Here is a 27005-nt window from a genome sequence, read left to right as displayed (position 1 = left end):
AATATAAAATACTTAAAATATGATTGTAATATATACATAAAATACGTATTTTGCCATTAAAGTTCACTTCACTCACACTATTCTCACGCTAGTTGGTTCTTTGTAAAGTTCAGAACTTTTTCATCTATGTTCCTCATGTCTCACATGTTAAGCCTTGTACTATTTTTCAATGAAAATATTTCCTTTTTTTTTTAAAGTAAAATTGTTCACCTTGAAATTAACAATTTATGAACTTTATTTTATTAATTTTACTTGTAATTTACATGATTTAATTATAAAAAGGTAATGTTATATTTAGTATCTATACTTTATAAAATGTCTAATATTGTACTTATATTTTGAAAATATCCAATATACTTGAACTATTCATATATGTTTTTATTATGGTATTTGTACTTATAAAATGTTCAATATGGTACATGAACAATCAATATGTGTTATCATAGTTACATGATTTAGTGAACTGCTAAATCAGCTAATGAAAATCTGATATGTAGAATTTTTTTTCTAATCATCAAGTCCCCATAGATAATATAATATTATGTGAAAAAGTAAAAAAAATAAATTTAAATAAATTTAAAAACAAATATATAAGAATGTTGTTGATAAAAAAATTATAATAAAAATTATTATTTAAAAATCAATTAAAAATATTATTTCGAATGAATTTTGTTTTTTGTTGAAAAAAATTGATTTTTACTTGAATGGAGAAGATGCCATTTTTATTTAAGTTTAGAATTTACTTCTTCTTTTTTTTATTAACCAAGTGTTTAGTTTTTTTTTAAATCTTTTTGTTTTATTTTATTTACCCTTTCACATAATGTTATATTAGTAATGTGGACTTGATGATTTGGAAAAAATAATTTATGTGTCAAATTTTCATTTGTTAGTTTAGCAATTCACTAACAATGTTAGCAATAACTACTATAATAAAATATATATTGATATTTCAAGTACCACATTGAATATTTTCAAAGTACATGTATCACATTCTACATTTTATGAAAATACAAATACCATAACAAAACATATATTGATAGTCCAAGTGCCGCATTTAACATATTCAAAGTATAGATATTGTATTCCACATTGAGACACCCTATTATAATAACCATTCACATTAAATGCCTAAAATTTGCTTCATAGATATTTTGGTTGTTGCTATAATTTAAAATTAAATTTACAATATGTAAAAATCACACTTTAGCAACTAATATTTTAGGGTGAGTTTGGATGGGCGGTACGTTTACCTGCGGTTAGTGTAAAAACAGCGGTGGCGATGAGATTAGATACTGTAGCGATACTGTAGCGCGAGACAAAAAATAAACGAAACGTACCGCACCGCACCCAATCACCCATCCAAACCCACCCTTAGTTTTTCCAATAAAAAGTTTGATTCATATATTGCTAGGATTGAGTTGTAAGTTTTTAGAACTTAATGGTTTATATATTACAATAACTTAATTTTAATTGTTTTACTTTTTAACTAGCCAAATTCATATTTTTCCTGATAAATTATTTAATTTATTTTAAGAAGGCTTAAATAAAAAATTGGTAGTTAAATTATATCAATTTCCCAAAATTAGTATCTATTTTTTTTGTCACAGAGTGATGCTTAAATTATATTCTGTTACCTAAAATGGTATTTAAATTTTGGATAGTGCCAAGAGGGCTTGTAGGGCCCCGAACCCCAAACATAGGAAATTTATTTTTAATTTATAAAGTTTTAATTTAGTAATAGTAAAATTACACTTTGGTCACCCAAAAAGGATAGAATTTTGACTTAATCATTTAAAAATTATAAAGATCTAGATTATTAAAATGGTGAAATTGTATTTTTACTAACGTAAAAATATACAATTTAATTCTGTCCCACTAAAAAAATTTTCTAACTTCGCATCTGCCTAAATAATACCCCTTTCTTAAGTTGGTATTAGAACTATTTTTTTTTTTGGTCACAAGTGATACTTAAAGTATAATTTGTTATCTAAAATGGTACATGGGCTATACTTTCACTTAAATTACTTCAGTTATTAAAAGAAAAATCTCTTAGCCAATAATTTTGTAACATGCACTTTTAAAGGGTTTTTTTGGTATAATTTTTTTACGAAAAAATATTTCTGAAAAATGTATTGATTTTTTGAAAAAAAAAACGATATTTTTCAATGTTTGGATGAATCAAATGTAATATTAATGATAATCTCTTCCATAATTGATCTAAAGATCAAAGTCTAATTATTAATTAATTAAATTAATAAATAACATTGATTTGAAATGATATTTTCTATAATAACATAAAAAAGCTAAAATTTAAGTAATATGTATAAAATTTGTAATATAATTAGAAAAATAACCAAATGCATAAATTGAACAAAATACCATAATCACATGGCTCATAGAAATATAATCAAGCAACAATGTCTAAGTGTCACGAACTTAGAGTTTTTGCACGCGATTCGTGCGGCCTTGGGCAGTTTCTTTGCTCAAAAACACCTAAGTCGGCCTAACTCGCAATGATAAAGGATTCAACAGAATTCCCTCAAGGCACCCACGAAGAACAATAGAAGAACGAAGTAAGAACGAACTTTGAAAGATGAACAAAAACCACAGAAAAGCAAGAACACTTGAGAGAAAGGTTTGAGTGAATGCTCTCAAAATTCATAAATTGAACAAAATACCATAATCACATGGCTCATAGAAATATAATCAAGCAACAATGTCTAAGTGTCACGAACTTAGAGTTTTTGCACGCGATTCGTGCGGCCTTAGGCAGTTTCTTTGCTCAAAAACACCTAAGTCGGCCTAACTCGCAATGATAAAGGATTCAACAGAATTCCCTTAAGGCACCCACGAAGAACAATAGAAGAACGAAGTAAGAACGAACTTTGAAAGATGAACAAAAACCACAGAAAAGCAAGAACACTTGAGAGAAAGGTTTGAGTGAATGCTCTCGAAATTCTTATTTACAACTGAATGAATTACAATGAGTAAAGAGGCCTCTATTTATAGTTGAGCCTCCCTAAAATCAACAGTGTAAATTAAAGTACATCAATGGCTACAATTAAAAGTTGTATACAATCAAAACTCTAAGACTACATAATCTTATCTTCTCGAATCATATATCTTTGAAGATTATCTTCCATATTTATCGGGCTCTGGAGATGGGTTTTTAATCTCTCCAAACAACGGACCAGTTTGATTGGGCCAAATGACCTCTCTCAAATACGATGGATCGCACAAGTTTGTCATGGTTGCGTGCTCCCATACGCAACCCATGACATAAGTGCATAGTTAGAGATATATTGAAATTGTCCATAAGCACAAAATTTTAAATATAGCTGGAACCACATTTAAACAACCAAACTAATATTTGGTAAAACTTTGAAGCAAATTTTTATATATTACATAATAAAGGTAAATATTATATAATTAAAAAATTAAATTTACCTTAAAAAATGGATTTACAGCAAATCTCAATCCAATTTATAAAATAAAATTTTGATTTATTTTATAAGTTTTTTCAATTTAATCGAAAATTACTTGTTTGGTTTATTATTATAAATTTAATTTAAGATCAACTTATTAGCACTTGACAGGAGACCATTTTCAAACATTTTTTTAATTTTTTATTCAATAAATAAATAAATGAATTGATTTAAAAAAAACTTGGGGTGAGAAAATAATCGAAATTGAGGTTTAAAAATAAAAAAAAAACTCATTTTAATTTGGATTTTGTCATCAAAAATAAAGTTTAGATGAGTTTTGACGAGTTCTTAAATTTTCCTGTCACTATAGTTCTTTTTTTTTTGGTTCAATACGTCATTAGAATTCTTAAGAGAAAAACAAGAAAGAGAAATATGTTTATATATATATATATATGATATTAAATCTTTTTAGATTTTTTAATTAAAAATGACACGTGTCACAAAATAATTAGTTAAGAGATTCTTTTAACTGCTGGGATAATTTAACTAAGGGTGAGTTTAGATGAGCGGTACATTTACCTGCAGTTAGTGTAAAAACAGCGGTGGCGGTGAAATTAGATACTGTAGCGATATTGTAGCGATATTGTAGCGTGAGACAAAAAGTAAATTAAACGCACCACACCACACCGCACCCAATCACCCATCCAAACCCACCCTAAGAAAATGTAATTTAAGTACCAGTATAAGTAACGGCAAATTTGATTTAGTCTTTGTCTAATTGAGCTCGAGCTCGAGCTCAAGCTCAAGTGATTTGAGCTATCAAGTGAATTGTGTTCAAGAATCTTAAAACTTAATTCAATTAGCTTGGGATACTAATAAAGAAATTTTAATATATATTTGATTTTAATTAGTATTGAATTCGATTTCAAGCTTGAGCACAAATGGCTGAATTTAAAGTAAAAAACGAGAATAAAATTTATCTTTTAAAAGGTAAATAAGTATAATGGAGTGAGTTAGAACATATTAATTTTTATCTGAAATTGAACTCAAGCTTTAAAAGTGAAACTCAACTAAATTTTCAACTTCAAATATAAAAACTTCAGTTACATCCCTAAATTTGACATCATTGTCAAAGTTTTCTGATTCACAGATATCAATAATTAAAAATCAATCCCTAATATTTTAAAAAGAAACAAAAGGTGAGAGCCTGCAACATTAATATGAAATGGTTTAAGAGTCTACTTGTAAAACAAATAAACTAAGAACATGCTGTATATTATAATATTCCCAAATAATAAAAAGTAATTTAGAAAGGAAAAATTAATATAGAAAATATTCCCAAATAATAAAAAGTAATTTAGAAAGGAAAAATTAATATAGAAATTAAAAAAACCCGAAACCCGAAAGGTTCTTTCAATGCTTTGAAGCTTTCACTGCTCGTCTTCTTTAGGAACTATTTTGCTTTTTTCAACAATTTCAGGTCTTTTAATTAACTTGAATTTTCTGTTATTTTTTTGAACATTTTTTCTTCTTTCAATTTATCGATCAGTTTCTCTTTTGATTATCTCTTATCTTGTGATGGAATGGGTTTTTTTTTTTGGTTCCAATTTGATGAATTTGTCTTTTAATTTTAGGTTAGATTGAATAGATTGGCTTTGATTTTTAAAGGGCTTTTCAGAAATGTTAAGTTTTCTGTTTGGTTACCGAGAAAATTTTCTACTTGTTGCTTAAAGTTATTATTTTTAAAGATTATATTTTGGGAACTTGTTGTAATTTGTGGGGTTTTGATGATTGAGCTAAGGGCTATAGAATGTTGATGATTTTGAGCTGAAACTTGAGCTAATTATCAAATTTGAACATTTTGTTTTGCAGATTCTGGCTTTTAGGGTTTTACGATGAATGAGAGAAAGACGATTGATCTTGAACAAGGATGGGAGTTTATGCAAAAAGGAATTACAAAGTTGAAGAACATTTTAGAAGGCTTGCCAGAGCCGCAATTTAGCTCCGAGGATTATATGATGCTTTATACGTATCCATTCGAAGTCATTTCGTTGAGTATTATATGTGTGTGTGTGTTTTATTTATTACAAACATTACAATTTTAATTTGTTATGTGCTATGGTACTCGGACTTGGGACTAAGCTTCCGGTATGGGTATGTTCGTCATGGGTATATTAAAAAATTTCCAAGCTATTTCATGGTTGAGAGGTCATATTTCTACACTCGTATTTGAATACGTGTCACACAAGGTGTTAGACGAGGGTATTTCAAGTAAAATGAAGAGTCAAAACAACCAGGGTTATGAGTGGTTTTGTTTAATGTATTCCTCAAGTTATATCTCCACACATCAGACACAGATTTCGGACTATAGTATTTTGAGCAAAATGAAGAGTCAGAACAACAATGGTTATAAGTGTTTTTGTTTCAAGTGTTTTTTCATGTATTTAGAAGGTCATATTTTCACATCCATATGCGTCGGATGTGGGTTAGACAAGGGTAGTTTGAGCAAAATCAAGAGTCGGAACAACAATGGTTTTGAGTTTTATTGTTTCACGTTTTTTTCATGCTTTGGAAGGTCATATCTTCACATCCATGTCCAAATACGCGTCACACATGAGTCAGACAAGGGTACTTTGAGCAAAATAAAGAGTCGGAACAACAATGGTTATGGGTGTTTTTGTTCCATTTTTTCATGTATTTGAAGGTCATTTTCCATATCAGTGTCTGATTATGTATCAAATGTGGGTGTCAGAAAAGGGTACTTGGAGCAAAATAAAGAGTCAGAGCAACAGTGTTTATGAATATTTTTGTTGCAGCCCTTAACCTTTATTTACAGAACAATTTACAATATGTGTACCCAAAAGCCTCCTCATGACTATTCTCAGCAGTTGTATGATAAGTATCGAGAATCCTTTGAAGAGTACATCACTTCAACAGTGAGTCATTAGAATGTGCCTTTGGTTTTTGTTGTAATTATTTTGCTTATGTTTTTTAGATTTTGTTTAAACTTAAAAATATGTACTTTATGGTGATGTTTTTCTTGTTACTTTGGGGATTGTTAACTACTTCAAGGGGTTAATTCTTAACAATAAGCATAAGGTAGTTGAAAAATATGTACTTTATGGTGATGTTTTTCTTGTTACTTTGGGGATTGTTAACTACTTCAAGGGGTTAATTCTTAACAATAAGCATAAGCTAGTTGAAATTTGTGCATTAGATGAATCAAATGCCTTGGATTTCTGTTGTTTGTTATGATTTCTTTAGAAGGGGTGATCACTTTTTATGCGTTTATTGGTAGTTTAGAAAGCTATGTTTCTTGGACTTGGGTGTGAGTGCCGGATACGGTATGTACCTAGCACGGATATGGTTAGACTGAAAAGCTGTTCCAGTTAGTAGAGAATCCTTGGAGATCATATTCCCATAACCATGTGTTGGACACGAGTGTTAGACATGGATACTTCAAGAAACATGAGTCTGAATCATATAGGTAGAAAGTGCCTTGCCATTATATATATGGAAATTTGTGTATCCATGTCATATTCATGTTTATTGCATTGTGACCTTGTTCGAGGTATTCTATATTTTTATAAATTTTGATATGTTAATAATTCGTATGATATAGATTTTGAAAGTTTTGTGTGTTTGTGCCATGTTGTGTTTTATATTTTTTTCCATATCATGTCTAATATTGATAGGTCTACTTACCAACTCCTCACCCTATGTTACTCGGATTTGAGTGTGAGTTTTGGATATGCGTGTGTGCCCAATATGGGTATGGTCAGATTTTTAAAGTTTTTCATGCATTTGGGGGATCTTGACGGTCATATCCTCATTTTGTGTAATGGACATGGATACTTTAAAAAAAATGAAGAATCAGATCAACATAGTCCTCACTGCAACCCCAACTAGAATCCATTCGCTACCTTCATTTTAGTGAAAAAATAAGTTGCTTTGAAGGTAGGTTTTAAGCCATTGAGGGAAGTGAAATCATTTTAGTTAAGCAAGTAATATTGTTGAAAAAAGAACAGATTGGCATTTGTATATTCTGTTCCTTGTTGAACATTGTGTTAATTGTGCTATATCTCTTTCATTTTGATTCTTTAGTAATACAATTCATAAAATATATCCTCTTTAGGTACTTCCTTCTTTACGAGAAAAGCATGATGAGTTTATGTTGAGAGAGCTGGTCAAAAGGTGGAGTAATCACAAAGTAATGGTTAGGTGGCTTTCTCGGTTCTTCCATTACCTTGATCGGTACTTTATTGCTCGGAGGTCACTACCTCCCCTTAATGAAGTTGGACTCACGTGTTTCCGGGAACTGGTATGGGCGGATAGGATGTATTTGCCATAATCTTGTCTTTTTTTTTTTCCTTTCTATGTAGAGTAACATTGGCATCTTATATGCTAGGAATAAAAAGCCGGACCGGATCAGCCGGTTCACCTGGTTGAACAGGAACTGGTGGTCAGTCTGATCCAATAGGTATAAAAAGGTAGATAGACGTTGAACTTGTCAATAAGTGGTTCAACAACAAAAAAATTGGTAAAAAGCCGGATCGGACCAGTAAAAGACTGTTTTCTATATATGTTTCAAAATTTTATTTGAAATTACTGAGATTTAAGCTATTAATATCTTAATTTTATATTAAAAATATTAACATTAAGCTAAATGCGCTTTTCTGTTAAATTTTATCTAGTTTTATAATTTACTTTACATCGAATAAATGTTTAAAGTATTTAAACATTAAAAACTCAAGAAAATATCAAACCAACCGCGGTTGAACCGATTGAACCTACTGAATTGGGAACTGGAGGTCTGATTAGTTCGATCTCCGGTCTGTTCTTTTAACATTGCTTATATGCTAACATTCTCTGGTTTAGGTTTACCAAGAGCTAAATGCAAAAGTGAGAGATGCTGTAATTTCTCTGGTAAGTTCAAATTTCTTTTTCACATTAGTTGTGCACCTTCCATTTTTCACCCAAATAACATTAACAAACATCCTAATCTCAAACCAGATTGATCAAGAACGTGAAGGCGAGCAGATTGATCGCGCTTTGTTGAAGAACGTTTTATATATATTTGTTGAAATTGGAATGGGGCAAATGGATTACTATGAGAATGACTTTGAGGCTACTATGCTCAAAGATACTGCTGCCTACTACTCAAGGAAAGCTGCAAATTGGATCGTAGATGATTCTTGTCCGGATTACATGTTGAAAGTATATATATGATTATACGGTCATTATTATTTAATTTTTCCCACTCAAATAGTATCTAATTGTTCATTTTGCTTTCGTATTTCAGTCTGAGGAATGTTTAAAATGTGAGAAGGATAGGGTCTCCCATTACTTGCATTCTAGTAGTGAGCCAAAACTGCTCGAGGTTGGTATTTTCTTTTATAATACGAACAAATTCACCCTTCACCCTTTGGTCTTGGATGAAAACTTTTTTCTAAAAATGTTTCTTATATGCTCTTTTTTCTTTTATAGAAAGTTCAACATGAGTTGTTATCTGTATGGGAAACCCGACTTCTCGATAAAGAGCACTCCGGCTGCCATGCATTGCTCAGAGACGACAAGGTGCTTACCGGATTTATTAGTTATTGATTTTAATGCTTCATATATTATTAATTAACCATTGATCACCATTCTGTTTCAACTTTTAGGTGGATGATTTGTCAAGAATGTTTAGACTCTTTTCTAAAATTCCTCGAGGCTTAGATCCCATATCAAGCATTTTCAAACAGGTTAACTATCTCTTAGCTTCTCCATGGATTAAGTTATTATCCCTTTTCATTTATTCATCCTTTATGTAATATTTCCATTCTTTCACCATTTGAAATATATGATCTCATTTCCGATGCCAGCATGTAACTGCTGAAGGCACAGCTTTGGTCAAACAGGCTGAGGATGCTGCAAGCACCAAAAAGGTATGCATTTTTCTTGTCAGTCTTTCAGCTTATGGTATAAAAATCTGATTAAGAATTTAATGAAGATATCACTTTCATTTTCTTAAAAAAATCTCTGATCATATCGAAATGTTTTCTCCCTTAAATAGGCTGATAAAAAGGATGTCGTTGGCATGCAAGAGCAGGTAAAATCTTCACTTGTTCTACATAGCTCTGGATCGGATCAAAGTATGGAAGTTGATTTTTTACTTCTATTTTTTGTGGTTTTCAGGTTTTCGTGAGGAAAGTGATTGAGCTGCATGATAAGTACCTAGCCTATGTGAATGATTGTTTTCAAAATCATACTCTCTTTCACAAGGTTCGTAATAAATAGTATTTCAAAGACAGTTTTCAAGATACATCCCATGATTTGTTGTATTTTCTCTAGGCTCTCAAGGAGGCTTTTGAAGTCTTTTGCAATAAGGGTGTTGTTGGAAGCTCAAGTGCGGAGCTACTTGCCACTTTTTGTGATAATATTCTCAAGAAAGGTGGCAGTGAGAAATTGAGTGATGAAGCAATAGAAGAAACACTTGAAAAGGTTTGTTGTGATGGTACTTCGGCCTTTTATGTTTTTTGAAGCACTTGTGTCCAGCTCATACTCAGACATGGGTATGGGGATATGATCCTCCAATGACCCTCCAATTACATGGAAATCTCTGAAAATTTTGAACATTTGTATGTGTCCACATACCCATGTCTAAACTTGCACAGTTGCACCCGAGTCCAAGTAACATAAGTTTGTGTCAGGCTCTACTTCAGTGTTCCATCTACTACTTGAATACTCGTTACATTTAACATTGTAATATTTTCGTTGTAAATTTTCAGGTTGTGAAGCTACTTGCTTATATTAGTGACAAAGACTTGTTTGCTGAATTCTATCGGTAAATATTGTGCTTCTAAGAAGATGGAATTCATTTGGCTTGTATAATCTAAACTGATTTCGTTTTTATGAATTATTGTTCATAGGAAAAAGCTTGCTCGAAGGCTTCTTTTTGACAAGAGTGCTAATGATGACCATGAGAGAAGTATATTAACAAAGCTGAAACAGCAATGTGGTGGTCAGTTCACCTCAAAGATGGAGGGAATGGTTGGTTGCCATTTATCATCTTTTGTGAATTGAAAACTTTTTATTCTTATCTCCAAATGATCTTAATTTCACAAACAAATCTTACTCAAAACACTTCTCTGTTCTTCAGGTTACGGATTTGACATTGGCAAGGGAAAACCAGGCAAGTTTTGAGGAGTACTTGAGCAATAATCCAAACGCAAATCCAGGGATTGACTTGACAGTAACTGTTTTGACTACTGGATTTTGGCCAAGTTACAAGTCTTTCGATCTCAATCTTCCTGCTGAGATGGTATGTTCATAAATGTTGCAAAAAGAGTTGTTTTCTAGCTCACAACTTGCCCGTTTAAGTTTTCCAGAAGTTACTAATGTAAATTTCTTTATTTTATATCCTTTTTTGTCCGTGAAACTCTTGTTAGGTCAAGTGTGTTGAAGTTTTCCGGGACTTCTACCAGACAAAAACCAAACACCGAAAACTTACTTGGATATATTCTTTGGGCACTTGTAATCTTATTGGGAAGTTTGAACCAAAGACGATGGAGTTGATTGTCACAACATATCAGGTAATATTGTTTTCTTTTTCCTCTCTAAAGTAGCCAAATGGTGTTGAAGAATCCTTTTTGCTAACACCAAGTCTTCATGGTTATAGGCCTCTGCCTTATTGCTGTTCAATTCCTCAGATCGCCTGAGCTATTCTGAGATCATGACACAATTGAACTTAACGGATGATGACGTAATTAGACTTTTGCATTCGTTATCTTGTGCGAAGTATAAAATCCTTAACAAGGAGCCAAGCACGAAAACCATCTCTCCCACCGATCATTTTGAATTCAACTCCAAGTTTACCGATAAAATGAGAAGGATCAAGGTTACATTTTAATGAAGAAACCTACCAATATCTGGTTTTACTCGCCTTTCCACTCAACGATTTTGACTAATGTGATTTTTTCGTTTAACATTCAGATTCCTCTCCCCCCTGTGGATGAAAAGAAGAAAGTAATTGAAGATGTTGACAAGGATCGACGATATGCCATTGATGCCTCAATTGTACGTATCATGAAGAGTCGGAAAGTTCTGGGTCACCAGCAGTTGGTTATGGAGTGTGTTGAGCAATTGGGCCGCATGTTCAAGGTTCATATACAAATCTTTTCCTCTTATATGACATCTTCGTGACATCTTCATGAGTGTCTTCCGTTAAGTTCTTCCTTTACATAGCTTTGTTAATTACATTTTGCAATCTGCAGCCGGATTTCAAGGCCATTAAAAAGCGAATAGAAGACCTGATTACTCGAGACTATCTTGAGAGGGACAAAGATAACCCCAATACATTCCGGTATTTGGCATGATAACCTAGTCATTATCCCGTAATGAAGCGGTGACTGTTGCCGCTGCAAATAACTCGAAGCGGCTGGATATGATCGGTTCGTGACGAAAGTTGCATACACATAATGAGATGCTGCTGAGATTCTTGTACAGTAGGAGCCAGGTATGGCCAAGTTCTATAAACTGTGAAATTCGAATCTGAATCAAAACCGAAATCGGAATCAATCTCATATCATCGTGGTTTCTTATTACCCCAAAATCCCATTTTATGACTTAGTTTATGCTTATTTGTTTTGCCTCCTCTGTTCCACCAACCAAGCCAAAAAAAAAGAAAAAAAAAAGTGTATTTTAGTAAACTCAAAGCTCCGTCATGAATGTAAGTTTAAAATATGTTTGGATTTTTTCCCCCAATTATGTTGAATGCAGCCAGCTGTTTTATGTTATGGTACTTGAGTTCTTATGTGGTTTCCTTTTTGGGTTTAATTTTTATGTGATTATATAAGGAAAATGAAGAGTTGATTTAAATTTAAATTATTTATATAATTATAGATTAAAACTCAAGATTTGTAATACCCAGATTCTCGATTATGTCATCTTTCATTAGGAAAAAAATATTAGAAAAAAAGATTGAGTTTTGATAAATATATCTCATTATACATTTAATTTTGGGATTTTATTAAGGTGAAATACACAGATTTTTCAACTATTAGTAAATTTATATTTTACATTTTGATCGAACTATTTAAAAGTTAGTATTGAAGTTATTTAGTGGACCGTTAAGTTAATGGATGTTGACTCAATATTTGTTATAGGGTAAATTCCATCTAAGGTTAAGGTTAAAGGTTACTTTGATGATTAATAAGTTTACATTTTGGCCAAAAAAGTTATAAACCTAATTGTTCTAAAGTTTTAAGGGTTTGAGAAACTCTTTCATAATTGTATTCCAGTAATTTTACTGCCGTCCGGTCTCTTTCAGCAATGAAACACACCAAATTAGATTTAATTTTCCTTGAAATGGTTTGAAATTTTGTTGATTTAAACTTGAAACCTTCAAGGAGAAGCTCAATCCTTGACCTTTTGGAATGAGTTTCTTGATATTTTGATCCTCTTCTCTTTGATTTTATTCTATCATTTTGCTTTTGTAGGTTGGTTTGGGGCTTGTTGAAACATTAGACTTTCTTTTTTCTTTATTCGCTTTTTATTTGTTTTGTTTGAGAATAGCTTGATGGTGGATTTTCTTGAATTATGGTTTTGGTCGAAGAAGAAATGGTGAGTGAGTTAAGAATGAAGGATTATCGAGTTGGTTGAGTTTAAATTGAGGCATGGGGTTTACACTGACTTTAAGGTTTGGGGTTGAGTTATTATCAATATTGTTTGGATTATTAGATTAGGGAGTAATGGTGTAAAGATTGAGTGATCAAAGTGTAAATTTGTAAACTTATTAATAGTTCTGTGACCAATTTATAAATTTTTGAAATTGGGTATTCAACTTGTAAACTTATTACTAGTTGAATGACTAAATTGCAAATTTACCTATACCTACATCAACCGTCAGTTAGAAACTTAATTATTCAGTGATAAATTTGTAATTTTGAATAGTTTCAGTGCTCAATTTATAAGTTTTTGAAATTGAGTGATTAAAGTATAAACTTGACTTGGGTTTACTTAATTCTTTTTAAGTGAACGAGAAATTAGTAAAAGGCGATTATTTATTTGGTAGAAAAAAGCATAGGTAAAACAAATTATTCCGCAATCAAGTTATCTCTAGACGGGCTCTGCAAGCTCTAATGCTTTCTGCAATTACCCTACAAAATATTTATAAAAAATTAACTACATCCAATTGATTTATGCATTTATATTTAGGGTAAATTTCACCCAAGTCATTAAACTATTACTAAGTTTTTGTTTTGGTTTTTTAATTTCAAAAAGTTACAAATTTATTATTGAACTATTTGAAAGTTTTTACTTAAGTCATTAGGCTATTAAATTTTTTTTTAATTCTAAGTAATAATTCAACAATCAATATGGGGAGTTAGTACCTATTAATGAGTAAAAGAATATATTTTAGATTCAAATCAATCTAACAGTATTGTCGAAGAAGATTGAAGAAGAAAGTTGTTTATATTTTGATTTGCAGATTCGTGATATTCAAAGTTATTTTATTAAAAAAAATTAAATTGCAGAAAAAAAGGGGAAGAACTTAAATGATTTAATGATTTTAACAGTCCAATGACTTAAATGAAAACTTTCGAATAATTTAATAACCATTTTATAACTTTTTGAATTTGAATGATTTAATCACTTTTTTAAGTATGAGGAGATATTTAATACACTTGAACTATGAATAAGATACATATTTTTTTATAATAATGGATTTTGAATTTTTTTTATAAGATCTATCCATGAATATTAATATTCATATATTTCTGTAATTAAAATTAAAAAAATTCAGTAATGCTTTTAAAAAATAATTCGAGATAAATTCCAGTCTTAATTTTAAAACTTTTATCCGTAACTCGATTCATGCAAAAATCTTATTTAATACCCGGCCCAAGCAAACCGGACCGGTCCAAGTAACTTCACTCATATTCTGTTTACCAAAATAGAAGTAATGAACAATATGACATGAAGAAGCGGTTAAGCCATAATCTCGTTTCAGCCGTTAACTCCCTACATCTTTCCGGCTCAAGTAAACCGTTAAGCTTCCATAAAAAAACCCGATTCATCCAAACCGTTCAGACTTGCAACAACCTCGTTTTACCAACCTTAACCCACTCCAAAATCCTTAAATCCGGTCTCCTTAATGACACCATCATCACTAATCATCTCATTAATGGCTACATTAAGTCTCAACAAATATCCCAAGCACATCAGGTGTTTGATGAAATGCCCGAACCAAATGTTGTCTCCTACACTTCTCTTATGTCAGGTTATATCAGTGCGAGTACGCCTCAACTTTGTCTTTGGATGTTTAGAGAAATGCATAATAGTCCGGTTTTGCCGAATGAGTTTACGTTCGCCACCGCGGTAAACGCTTGTTCGATACTTGCTGACCTTCAAAAAGGGAAACAAGTTCATGGTCTTGTGGAGGTTTTCGGGTTTCGGTTTAACCTCGTCGTTTGCTCTTCGCTTGTTGATATGTATGGGAAATGCAACGAAGTCGATTTTGCTCAGCTGGTTTTCGATTCGATGGCGGATAAGAATGTTGTTTCATGGACTTCGATGATCACTGCATATGCTCAAAATGGAAGAGGGAATGAAGCACTTGAAGTTTTTAGAGAATTCAATTTGTTAGATTGGGAGATTCCAAATAAGTTTATGTTGGCTAGTGTTATAAATGCTTGCGCGAGTTCGGGGAAGTTGGTTTCGGGGAAGACTACACACGGTGCAGTGATCCGACACGGTCACGATTCGAATGATGTAGTTGCTAGCACATTGGTAGATATGTATGCCAAGTGTGGTTGTATCGTTTATGCTGCTCGGGTTTTTCGGAGAGTTCGGAATCCTTGTGTGATCCCATATACTTCCATGATTGTAGCTGCTGGAAAACATGGACTCGGGAAAGTTTCTATTGAACTTTTTGAGGAAATGATTGATAAAAGAATAAAGCCTAATGATGTTACTTTTGTTGCCGTTTTGCATGCTTGTAGCCATTCTGGTCTAGTAGACCAAGGCCTCGAGTACTTCAACTCGATGTCCTGGAAACACGGGGTAGTCCCAGAAGCAAAGCATTATACCTGTGTTGTTGATATGCTCAGTCGAATTGGTCGTTTTGACGAGGCATATCGGTTAGCAAAATCGATTAAGGTGAACCCTAATGAAGGCGCTTCGTTGTGGGGGACGCTTCTATCGGCTAGTAGACTTCATGGGAGGCTAGATATTGCCGTTGAAGCTAGCAAAAGGCTAATAGAATCCGATCAACAAGTAGACGGCGCGTACGTTACATTGTCGAACGCTTATGTTTTGGCCGGTGAGTGGGAGAATGCTAACGATCTTCGGAAGAAAATGAAACAAACCGGAGTCTGCAAGGAACCCGGCTGCAGTTGGATCGATATTAAGGACTCGACTTACGTTTTCTACGCCGGAAACATCTCGTTCAAGAGAGGGACCGAGGTATTGAGAATGTTGAAGGAGTTGGAAAGAGAAATGAAAGAGAAAGGAAGGAGTAAAGGGTTGGTATTTGTTGACGTGGAAGAGGAAGCCATGGAAGAAACTGTTGACCATTGGTTGAAGCGATTGAATCGAGAACCATGATTTATATGGTCTAATATATATAAAAAGAATATATATATTTTGTTTAAAAAACACAAATATATATATATATAAAATATGATCACAAATTTGTTAAACTTTAATTTTTATTATATAAACTCAATTATTAAATATTTTTATTTTAAAATCATAAATTTGTTTTATAATAAATTTATACTGATTAATAATTTTTTTTTCAATTTTATTGATTTTAATTTCATTTTTAAATAACTTTGAAAAGTAGCCAAAAAAAAAGTTGGAAATGTTTTTACACTATTCAATTTTAAACGTTTTAAATAAATGATTATGCCGACTAGCATAAACATGATTCATTACAAAAATAAGTGAAAAAATATTAGTCATTCCAAAACTATCATATATATTTAATGACTAAATTTTATAAAAAAAACTAGTTTTAAACAATATTAGGGTTTTGAGTCGATTTTTGAGATATTTAGAAAAATAGATCGATTTTGGAGAGAGAAATAAAAAATGTGTCCTACGGGACCTGTAGTGAAAACGCGTCCTATAAAGCATGCTTTCTAACTTTTTGATATATAAACTCTTTTGGTTAGATTGTAAAATGTTAGTGATTTTGTTTTTGAGTCCCTGGTTCAATTCCCTCTCTTACTTACATTTGTGTTTTTTTTTCATTTGTTTCAAACTTTACTTTTATTTTTAATTATTCTTAACACATTAGCTTTTTCTTTTTGTTACATGGTTAATTAATAGTGATTTTATTCTTAAATTCTAGGTTCAATTCTTCTACTAAGCGCATCTGTGTTTTTTTCTATTTTCAAGTTTTTTTTAATTCATCTTTTTAATTAATAACTCTTTTATTTATAAAGTCAAATAATTATTGTCAATTATATAATAAAAATCATTAATATTTAACCATATGACCAAAAGAGCTGGTGTGCTACAAAGTCAGAAAACACATCTTTTTTTCACTGCCTGTCACACGTTTCCTGTTTCTTTCTCCAAAATCGACCTATTTTACTAAATATTCTAAAAATGAATCTAAAGCCTAAAAGATTTTTTAAAATCAGCAATTTTTTTTCAAATTTGGCTTAAACTTGATATAATTTCATTTATAATAAGTTGTTATTAATTTTAAATTATAATTGATGAGGTGTCAAGTAAATAGAGCGTTTATTTGTTGCAATCTTAAACGTGACACTCGGGACTGGTTCCTATTTACCTTATTGATTGACATTAGATTTTATTTACAGATATAAAAAATTACATATATAAGAAAATACAAACATTCTACAAAATGAAAATATATAATTCAATCAACAAATAATACCAATTAAATTTTATTTACAGATACAAAAATAATACGAACATTTTAGAAAATTGATATACGAAAATATAAAATTCGACCGATAAATAATACGGGCTAAAAATATTTTTACATATCCAAAAATAATACAAATATTTTACAAAATTAATATACGAAAATATAAAATTTGACCAAAAAATAATACTGACTAAAATTGATTTACAAATACAAAAATAATACGAACATTTTGAATAATAGTTTCTCTACAGTTAGTCGTCTTCTGCTTGAATCAGGTCTACGTTACATTTAGTAATTTCGACCATGTACGTCCGCCATATTCTTTAACCGTAATCGGTCTACACAGTTCGCCATTTATGACGGAGGAAGTCATCCAACCTTTGATGGCATAATCTTTACGGTTCACGTGATAGTATATAATTCAACCCTGAATTCGGTTGTACACTCTCAAACACTTCCATCTCCAATCCACTATATCACACCTATTTGATGATACACTCCCAAATACGGTATCCCCATTTGATGGTACACACCCAAATACTTTCATTTGATGATAATCTCAACAATTTTTCTCCCATCTAATTACAATACTACAACCGAATAGCTTCCATATATATAAACTAAAGGGGTGCTAACCATCAGTGTCTCAGCACCTTAGAATTTTTTTTAAATTTGGTACAAGGGTGCCAGCCATCAGTGACCTAGCACCCAATTTTTTTTTCAATTCCTGAAAAAGCTAGTATCGATAATCTACTTTCCCCAACCCAAATTTTTTTATCTGATAAAGTGAATGTCGGCCATCAATGTGTCGTCACCCAAAAAAATTATTATTATTTATTTCAAAAAATGGTTTTGATCACTTAAGTCTCCCAACCCAAATTTTTTTCAAATACTGGTATAAATATATATCCGTATACTATGGGTTAAAAAAATTCATGGGTGCCGGCTATCTAGTGTTTGGCACCTAAAGAAATAATTTTTTAACCCCTGACACAATTATTGCCAAATGATTGTGTCAAAATTTATGGTGGTGTTGGCCATTAAGTTCCCTAATCCATTTTTACTGTTCATTTTAAATCATTTGGGTAATTATTTTTTTAACCTGATCATTTTTGCAATTGATTATTTTTTTTGGGTCATTTGAGTAAAATAACTGGGTTGTTTGAAGACCCCTACCTCCTCCCTTTATAGAAAAATCCCAAATTAAATGGGTTTTTCTTTTGACTTTGACACGCATGCTTGATGAAATCAAAATACCTGTGTGGAAAGGTGAATGGTCTAATTTTAGTTTTAGTCCTTCTATGATGCATAAATTTATGATAAAATCTTTTACTTTAATTTCTCATAATTTCCTTTCACAAATTTTATATATACACTGTAATTACAACTGATTAATTAGGGTTAATTATTATTTGGGGCTTAAACTTGGTAACTATTCTCACATTAGGGTTTGAAGTTTTTCTTGATCCAAGTTTGACACTGAACTTGACATTTGTTCCCATATTGAGACTTGAACTTGACAATTATTCCTATATTGATGCCTACTTTCAAGGAAATATCAGGAACTAACTTGGAAAAAAAATATTTCAAGATCCAATGTGGGAGCAATTGTCAATTCTAGGGCCTAACTTGGACAAAGAAAATACAAGCCTCAGTGTGAAAATGATTGTCAATTTTAGGAGTTTAACTTGGACAAAAAAAAGTTGAACCTCAATATAAGAATAAATATCAAGTTTAAAAAGTAATTTAACCCACTTAACTATAACAACAAATCCATTTAGAATTGAATAATTTAACTCAATACATAATTTTCATACTCTAATTTTATTTAAAAAAAAGCCCTAAACCATAACTACATCATATTAAATTGTTTGAATGGGATTTTTTTTTCAAAAACACATTGGCATCTAATTTTAGAAAAAAAATTCTATATATATTTACAATTTAACGAGAATAGTTAAGGGTATCAAGTAACAAATAATATTATACAAATATTATAAAATTAAAAATATTAAATTATATTAAAGTAAAATATGAAAGTTAAATTGCAAAATTTTTTGCATAATAGAGATGAAAACTATAAATAAACCATTGACTTTTGAAGGTTTTTAAAAAAAAAATAATTTTGACCTCGACACCCAAACATATTTGGAGAATTCACAAACTTTCTTTTCCCGAATCACATTGAATTTTTTTTAAAATGACAACTCCGTTAAGTCTGTAACAAAAAAATGATATCTCCGTTACGTCTATAAAGGAAAATGGTTAATAGTGACTGTTTTGTTATTTTTTGAAAGTTGAGTAATTGAATTGAAACCTAAGTGATTGTCTTGTTAGCTCCCCCAAAGTTGAGTGACAGTTGGTGTAATTTAACCTTAAAACTATTTATTTTGCTTTTAACGAAATGAGAAGTGAACAATACACTAAACATTAGTAAATACCATTTTAACAAATTAAAAAAAAAGTAATTGTAAGATTGATATATATAGTAAAAGTACTCTAAATACAATGTATTAAGAGTTAGATTGTATTTAGGGGTGAAGAAGAAAATCTTGTTAGGGGATCGAAATTAAATTGTATTTTTTTATAATAGTAAAAATATAATTTCACCATTTTAATAATATATATGTTTATAATTTTTAAAAGATTAAATCAAATTTTTATCATTTTTAGGGTGTCAAAATGAAAATTTATCTTTACTAATTTAAAATTTTAAAAATTTTAAAGGGCCTATCAAGCCCCTGCCAACCCCTGATTGTATTTGTTCTTTTTACTTAAGAAATAGTAAATTAATCCTTGAATATTAAATTAAATAGTCAATTTGTATTTTTTTGATGAATTACAAAAAAAAATGGTAAAGTTTAAGAATAATGCGATATACAAAAATTAAATGAAATCTAACTCTTATATAAACTTACTTTCACTTACATATACTAGTAATCTGAGTAATTATGAGAAAGTAATTATTTAAAAAAATAATTATAGAATTTACCTACCACTAAAGTAAAATAATTTTAGCCTCCCCCCCCTTTTTTTTTCTTTACTTTATTTTCTCTTATTCTTACACAACATAAGCTTTCTTCTTCTTTTTTTTTTCTTCGAATTGTTGATCTGCCACTTTGGACTCGATCTTTGTCTTAAATGAGAGCTTAAGATTATCCAGAGGAGCTCAAAGAAAGAAGATTCCAAGGCGATAAAACATTTTTTTTTGGGGGGTGGGGGTTAAAGGTGTGAAAGTGAAGATAGATTGGAGTAATTATAGAAGAATTATGTGAAAATTAGGGTTTTCAATTCTGGTTTTGTTTGCTTTGCTTGGATTTTGATTATGGGTGGGTGTTTTCCTTGTTTGGGATCATCAAACAAGGAAACCAACAATGGTGGAACCACTGTGAAAGAACTGCAAAACAAAGATTCTACTAAAGATGGCTCAGTTGGACAATTTCATCATGTTAGTAGAGTTAATTCAGGTAAAATCTTCATTTCCTACCAAAATTTTACTAGTAGAGTTAATTCAGGTAAAATCTTCATTTCCTACCCAAAATTTTACTCTATTTTTTTTCCTCTGAAGTGTTGTAAATTGGTGGTTTCTGATCATCTGAAACATGTTCAATTTTCTTCCCCCCCCCCAAGTTCTTTTATGATATATGAACTGTTAGAATATGTTGCGAGTTTGACCTGATACATTTATGGTCTATGTACGAGTGTTATATATATGTACATGTATATGTACATGTATATGTCGGGCATGGTCAGCTGTTTCTAAGCGTTTTCATGTATTTAGATGATCCTTGGAGATGTATCTCTATATCCATGTATTTGGGTATTGTTATAATTTTTATTATAAGTTCTTTCACGTATTCGAAGGATCCTCGGAAGTAATATCCTATATATATGTGTCCGATGTGAATGTCGGAGTATTTTAAGAAAAATGAAGAGTCGTAGTAACATAATTAATGGTTGCTTTGAGGTGTTTGATTGATTTAGATTGTTCATACAATTTTAATCCATCTATAGCTTGTTTTTCTTTGATGAATTGTTAGTGGATCTTTTTGTTGATTGGGTTATCTGGTCTTAGATTTAGGCATGATTTTTGCTTTTCCTAGTAAAATCTTGTTTAGGATGTTACTTGAACTCGGGTATCAGTCTCATTTATAGGCATGTGTTGATACAGGTATGTTCAAGTTTTTCATCAGTTTTTTTCATGTATTTGGAGGACCTTTAGATGGTCATATTCTCCTACCAATGTCTAAATATGTGTCGGACTCGGGTACACTAAGCAAAATGGAGAGTTGAAGCAACATAGCTTGTTATCTGTAATTGTTACTCAAACTCGGGTGTAAACTTTGGATATGGGTTTGTGTTTGACAGGGATATGTTTAACTTTTTTCATGATTTTTCTGTGTATTTGAAGGATCCTTGGAAGGTTATATTCTCATACTCATGCCTGTATGCATTGGCCAACCGTTTTCAAGAAAATGAAGAGTCGGACCTAAATAGCTTGTTAATCCATAATTGTTAAGCTGATATAGACTAAATACTAGTAAATGCATTCCAAGTGAGAATTTGGATGTTCATAAAAATAATAAAGAATGGAGTTAAATTTACAGTTAGAAGCTTTGCTTGTGATGTTTTCTTCTTCCTCCTAGAATGTATGTATATATATGTATATACATGTAATATGTATTATAACTTTTATATTGTTCTGACTCTTTGTTTTTCTTGAAGTAATTGTGTCCATCACTCGTGTCGAGCACATAGATATAGGATATGTCCTCCAAGAATCCTTCAAATATATGGAAAAACTTAGGAAATCTGACTTTGGAGACATACCATATCCAATAAACTGACAGTTACATCCGAGTTCAAGTAGTATAAGTTGATTTTGTGCACAAGTGAGACGGGTTTAAGTCTTTTATTGAGCAAGTGTATTACGCTGCCAAATCCTAAAGTTGTAGAAGGCTCCATTTCCGTTTCTAGGTGACAATTTAATTTTATTGGTGTTGCAAATTAACAGTTGTGCTCACAGGTTGCATTGCTTCGACTCTTCATTTTTCTTAAAATAATTGTGTCCAACATAATTTCAGACATTGGTATAGGGATGTGACTTTACACGGGTCCTCTAAATATATGAAAAAACTTTTTAAAAAATTGAACATACCTGTGTTAAACACATACCCTTGTCCGACACTCGTACCCAAGTCTGAGTAACATAGCTGGCCCGTTATCTTGTTTTGGCCTTTTAATTGTGATTCTGTTGTTCTCTATCTTCATTCTTTACTCTTGTTCAATGCATCTGATTCACTTCTTTGACCAGACAAATCGAAATATCAGAGTGGTTCTGATTCTAAGAAGGAACCTGCAGTACCTAAAGATGGACCAATGGCAAATATTGCAGCACAAACATTTACTTTCCGAGAGCTTGCCACCGCCACAAAGAACTTTAGGCCAGAATGTCTATTAGGAGAAGGTGGGTTCGGACGTGTTTACAAGGGCCGCTTGGAGAGTACGGGACAGGTCTGTAACGGCTGCTTGAATTAGATGTAGATGACTGTGTTATAAACATGATGTAATTGAATTTTTATGGATTAATTTGAATTATGGGTGTGAAGAAGTGAAATCTTTTGCTTTAGTAATTGTTTTATGTTTACAGGTAGTTGCTGTAAAACAGCTCGATCGAAATGGTCTTCAGGGAAATCGAGAATTTCTTGTTGAAGTTCTCATGCTTAGCCTCTTACACCACCCGAACCTTGTCAACTTGATTGGTTATTGTGCCGATGGGGACCAACGCCTCCTTGTGTATGAGTTTATGCCTTTAGGATCATTGGAGGATCACTTACACGGTAAGTTAGCCAGTCTTTTGGTGTTCATGGTGTATGCAATTTATGTTACTTGTACTCGGTACGAATATCAGATATCAGGAAAAATGAAGAGTCAGAATAACATAGATTGAGTCCTCTACTTTCGTTTTGACTGCAATGTAACACTTCCATATTGGTGAATATACATGGCTATTTGCTTTTACCCTATGTTGCTCTTAACTGTTTTCTTCCTTAAATCACACATAATCTCCAAGGATCCTCCAAATGCTTGGAATAACTTAGGAAATCTAACCATATTCATGTCGGGTACATACTAGTACCTAGGGATGGAAAAAAAACTCAAATTCAACGGGTTCCGACTCGACCCGATCTGTTAGGGTCAGATTCTTTTTTTTTGAAAAATCGGGTTCAGGGCGGTTGGATCAGGTGAATTTAGAAAAATAGTTGGTTGGATCGGGATCAGTTTGAGGTAAATCCGCCCTGCCTGGTCCCGGGATTTGTACAAAAATGCCACACACACACACACACATATATATATGTTAAGTTTTTGCTTTCAATAAATAAATAAATAAATAATATATATATTAAGTTTTAAGTCTAAACTCAAAAATTAATCTTATTTGTTTCAAAATAAAAAATAAAAAATTAAATTAAATTTGGGTCAAGTCGGGTCTCCTATTAAATTTCGGGTTTGGGATGGAATTTTTTCTTTAAGAGTCGGGATTGGGTTGGGGTTGGGACGGATTCATCAATGTTTGGGTCGGGGTCAGCAAAACTCTGCCCCGCCCTGTTGCCATCGCTACTATTACTGGGGTTTGAATAACATAGCTTTTACTTGTCTTTAGGAACTACAAGTTTTTGACCTTAATTACATAGATAGATTTGTTACCTTAATTACCATGTTATTTATTGATGAAGCCGCATCAGGCTTGGGTATAACATTGCTTCCTTCTAGATAGGTCATTTAACAGGCGAAGAAGAGTTAATTTCTGAGAAAAGATATCTAGATTTGTAGACTTGTAATATAAGGAGAATGGCCTTTATTTCACCTATCAAATAAGGTTAGTAGAATAAAAACTAACATACCCTGTCAGATGATGCCTGTATCCGACAATAATCTCGTCCTTGAAACTATTCCGTTGGCTTCGGTTTTTTAATTGACATCTAATGACAAGTTTAACTTTTAAATTGCATTTAAGTGATACTCTTATATTTATGGCCACATGTAACATTAACTGAATTTAGTTTGTTGGCTTATTCTGCACTCGTTTCATTATGTGGAATCACACTTTAGCAGACCACATTGATAACTGTGTTTTAAATTCGTTTTTCAGATCTTCCGCCAGGCAAGGAACCCCTGGACTGGAATACTCGAATGAAGATTGCTGCAGGTGCGGCCAAGGGGTTGGAATATTTGCACGATAAAGCAAATCCTCCTGTTATTTACAGGGACTTAAAATCGGCCAACATCCTTCTCGGTGAGGGCTATCACCCTAAGTTATCAGATTTTGGGCTTGCGAAACTGGGTCCTGTGGGTGACAAAACACACGTGTCCACACGTGTGATGGGCACTTACGGCTATTGTGCTCCAGAATATGCAATGACTGGCCAGCTCACTCTAAAATCCGATGTCTATAGTTTTGGAGTGGTCTTTCTCGAGCTTATCACGGGGCGCAAGGCCATCGATAATGCACGGTCTCATGGAGAACATAATCTTGTTGCATGGGTGAGTAGTCTTTCTTTACCCAGCCATGATTCAGAAATGCAAGAAATTTCTTCAAAAATTTATACTCATGTGAAATGATTGTTACATTTTATTTATTACTACTTTGACTCAAATCGAGATTTAGTGTACCTCTTTTCTAACTTCGGGAAAATGAGGGTTTGTAGGCACGACCACTTTTCAAAGATCGTAGGAAGTTTCCGCAAATGGTGGATCCACTACTGCAAGGCCATTATCCGATGCGAGGATTATACCAAGCTCTTGCCGTGGCAGCAATGTGTTTGCAGGAACAAGCTGCTACAAGGCCTCTAATTGGTGATGTTGTGACGGCACTTACATATTTAGCTTCGCAAACTTACGACCCTAATGCGGCCAGCAATCAAAGCAACAGAGTTGGTCCATCAACTCCGAGACGGAAGAATGATCGAAGGGGTATGTTGGATGGGCTGGACAGCCCAGATGAGCATGGACAACGTGGTTCCCCTTCCTCCCATAGAAATTCACCTGATTACCGGATGAGGAACCATGCTAGGAAATTGAGCACCGGAGCCGAGCTTGGTAGGAATGAAACCGGTGGCGGATCAGGGAGGAAATGGGGCTTTGAGGATTCAGAACGACATGAATCTCATCGAGGCAGCCCTCTGAATACTACAAGAACAAGAGAAACTTCACGTAATCGTGATTTTGATCGAGAACGCGCTGTCGCAGAGGCTAAAGTATGGGGTGAGAATTGGAGGGAGAAAAAACGAGCAAACGCCATTGGTAGCTTTGACAGTACAAATGGCTGATACTACCAAATCCTTTAATTCATGCCGTTTCTCTCTTTCGAGCTAAGACATGTCTTAACATTCTAAGGATAATCACTCGCAAAAGGTAGCTTTGAAGAACACCGTCCGTCACCGTTTCAAACCCCGGCAATCAGAGTTCATCCATGTATCAGTAATCCGTCCAACTTCTATAATCATCCATGTAGTTCCCGGTTGCTTCAAACCTTGTGGTTGAAGGAAGAAAACACAGTTAAAAGAAGGAATGAAAGAGTGACAGATTTTGCGGGGAGTATTCTCACAGGCAAATTCTCCATTGCCAAACATAAACTAGTGTATGAAACATGCTATAATCTATGTATTTAGACTTCACCTTTTTTTTTTATTCATGTTATTACAGTAAATGTTGGAAAGATTGTCACATTTTTTGCATCATAAATGTTGTCATTGTTGTTAAAATCTTGTGTATGAATTGCTCAGTTTTTTCATGTTTAGGGATTTTCATATCTTGTATATAAAATGTTCAGTATAAATTTGTTCATGGTCAGGCTTCAAGTTTTATTGGAGACATGTTCATGGGTTAGTTCCTAAGTTCGGGTTTTACCTAATTCATGGGCTTGAGTTAGGGCTCATTTAATATTACAAAATAAAATTATTTTTATATTAATATTTATACAATTTTATAATTAAATTTTAACAAATAATAACATTTTAACTATTAAATAGTTATACCTTTTAGCTGGAGCGAAATTATCCGCTTGGGCTGAGTAAAAGCATAAATCACATTATGCAATTAAAATTTGTATGTTTTTATATTTATATAAAATGACTTTTAATTAATAAATATTTGGGTCAGGCTGAATAATACTAATTATTATCACATATTTATTCCTCCTCATGATAACATCACATGATATCTCAAATTCTACGTATTCAATCTTGAATGCTAACTTTTCAAATGATCACTTGAGCAAATTTACTAAAGTTCATATCATCATTCTTTTGAAAGTCATTAGTGACGAAGACTTTGGGAGAAATATATTTTGATCTCTTCAGGAATTCCAATAATAATCATAACAAACTTTGAAAATGATTTATCCATGCAAATAGATATTTTCAAATCAAATCAATTCACATAAATATTTACTCAAACGTATCAACCAAATTCTTGAGAATTTCTATATGCTTCCAGCATTCTAAATCCTTCAAGGATTTTAATATAAAATTTGTCATTTAGTGATTTATATAAAAGTCTGTAATAACAATTATTAGGCGAATGTAAAATTTTCATAAACTATCAAACTAATAAGATATTTAAAGGTTATTACATCCACTACAAAAGACTATCTTTCATAATCAATACTAGGACTTAGCAAAAAGTTCCAT

At 32.1% G+C, this 27005-nt stretch overlaps 3 protein-coding genes across 3 annotated transcripts; all 3 read left to right on the top strand.

Annotated features, from left to right (window-relative positions):
- Nucleotides 1-4636: 4636 nt before the first annotated feature.
- On the top strand, nucleotides 4637-12202 carry LOC107891865 (cullin-1). The gene is made up of 20 exons (XM_041100308.1): nucleotides 4637-4905; nucleotides 5298-5454; nucleotides 6262-6361; nucleotides 7561-7746; nucleotides 8304-8351; nucleotides 8439-8642; nucleotides 8728-8805; nucleotides 8913-9002; nucleotides 9089-9169; nucleotides 9290-9352; nucleotides 9481-9516; nucleotides 9603-9689; nucleotides 9759-9908; nucleotides 10196-10251; nucleotides 10337-10457; nucleotides 10567-10728; nucleotides 10856-10999; nucleotides 11086-11304; nucleotides 11400-11567; nucleotides 11681-12202. Exons 2-20 carry the CDS (start codon nucleotides 5321-5323, stop codon nucleotides 11780-11782), a joined length of 2229 nt encoding a protein of 742 aa, XP_040956242.1. The 5' UTR covers nucleotides 4637-4905; nucleotides 5298-5320; the 3' UTR covers nucleotides 11783-12202.
- A 2140-nt stretch (nucleotides 12203-14342) lies between these two features.
- LOC107891866 (pentatricopeptide repeat-containing protein At4g15720) lies at nucleotides 14343-16083 on the top strand. The gene has a single exon (XM_016816793.2). The coding sequence runs from the start codon at nucleotides 14385-14387 to the stop codon at nucleotides 16011-16013; it is 1629 nt and encodes a 542-aa protein (XP_016672282.1). The 5' UTR covers nucleotides 14343-14384; the 3' UTR covers nucleotides 16014-16083.
- A 4227-nt stretch (nucleotides 16084-20310) lies between these two features.
- LOC107891867 (serine/threonine-protein kinase PBL27) lies at nucleotides 20311-26078 on the top strand. The gene is made up of 5 exons (XM_016816794.2): nucleotides 20311-20780; nucleotides 22628-22827; nucleotides 22964-23153; nucleotides 24467-24858; nucleotides 25023-26078. Exons 1-5 carry the CDS (start codon nucleotides 20639-20641, stop codon nucleotides 25641-25643), a joined length of 1545 nt encoding a protein of 514 aa, XP_016672283.1. The 5' UTR covers nucleotides 20311-20638; the 3' UTR covers nucleotides 25644-26078.
- The last annotated feature ends 927 nt before the right edge of the window (nucleotides 26079-27005 follow it).

Source organism: Gossypium hirsutum, chromosome D09 (genome assembly GCF_007990345.1).
Source record: "Gossypium hirsutum isolate 1008001.06 chromosome D09, Gossypium_hirsutum_v2.1, whole genome shotgun sequence".
NCBI classification, from domain to species: domain Eukaryota; kingdom Viridiplantae; phylum Streptophyta; class Magnoliopsida; order Malvales; family Malvaceae; genus Gossypium; species Gossypium hirsutum.
This window is presented reverse-complemented; position numbering and strand designations above follow the sequence as displayed.

Coding starts and splice junctions, on each gene's coding strand:
- LOC107891867 (XM_016816794.2), top strand. CDS start 20,639: ATGGGTGGGTGTTTTCCTTGTTTGGGATCATCAAACAAGGAAACCAAC. Junction 23,154..24,466: donor ATTGGAGGATCACTTACACG/GTAAGTTAGCCA, acceptor TTCGTTTTTCAG/ATCTTCCGCCAGGCAAGGAA. Junction 24,859..25,022: donor AACATAATCTTGTTGCATGG/GTGAGTAGTCTT, acceptor GAGGGTTTGTAG/GCACGACCACTTTTCAAAGA.
- LOC107891865 (XM_041100308.1), top strand. CDS start 5,321: ATGAATGAGAGAAAGACGATTGATCTTGAACAAGGATGGGAGTTTATG. Junction 6,362..7,560: donor AAGAGTACATCACTTCAACA/GTGAGTCATTAG, acceptor TATCCTCTTTAG/GTACTTCCTTCTTTACGAGA. Junction 10,252..10,336: donor TTGTTTGCTGAATTCTATCG/GTAAATATTGTG, acceptor TATTGTTCATAG/GAAAAAGCTTGCTCGAAGGC.
- LOC107891866 (XM_016816793.2), top strand. CDS start 14,385: ATGAAGAAGCGGTTAAGCCATAATCTCGTTTCAGCCGTTAACTCCCTA.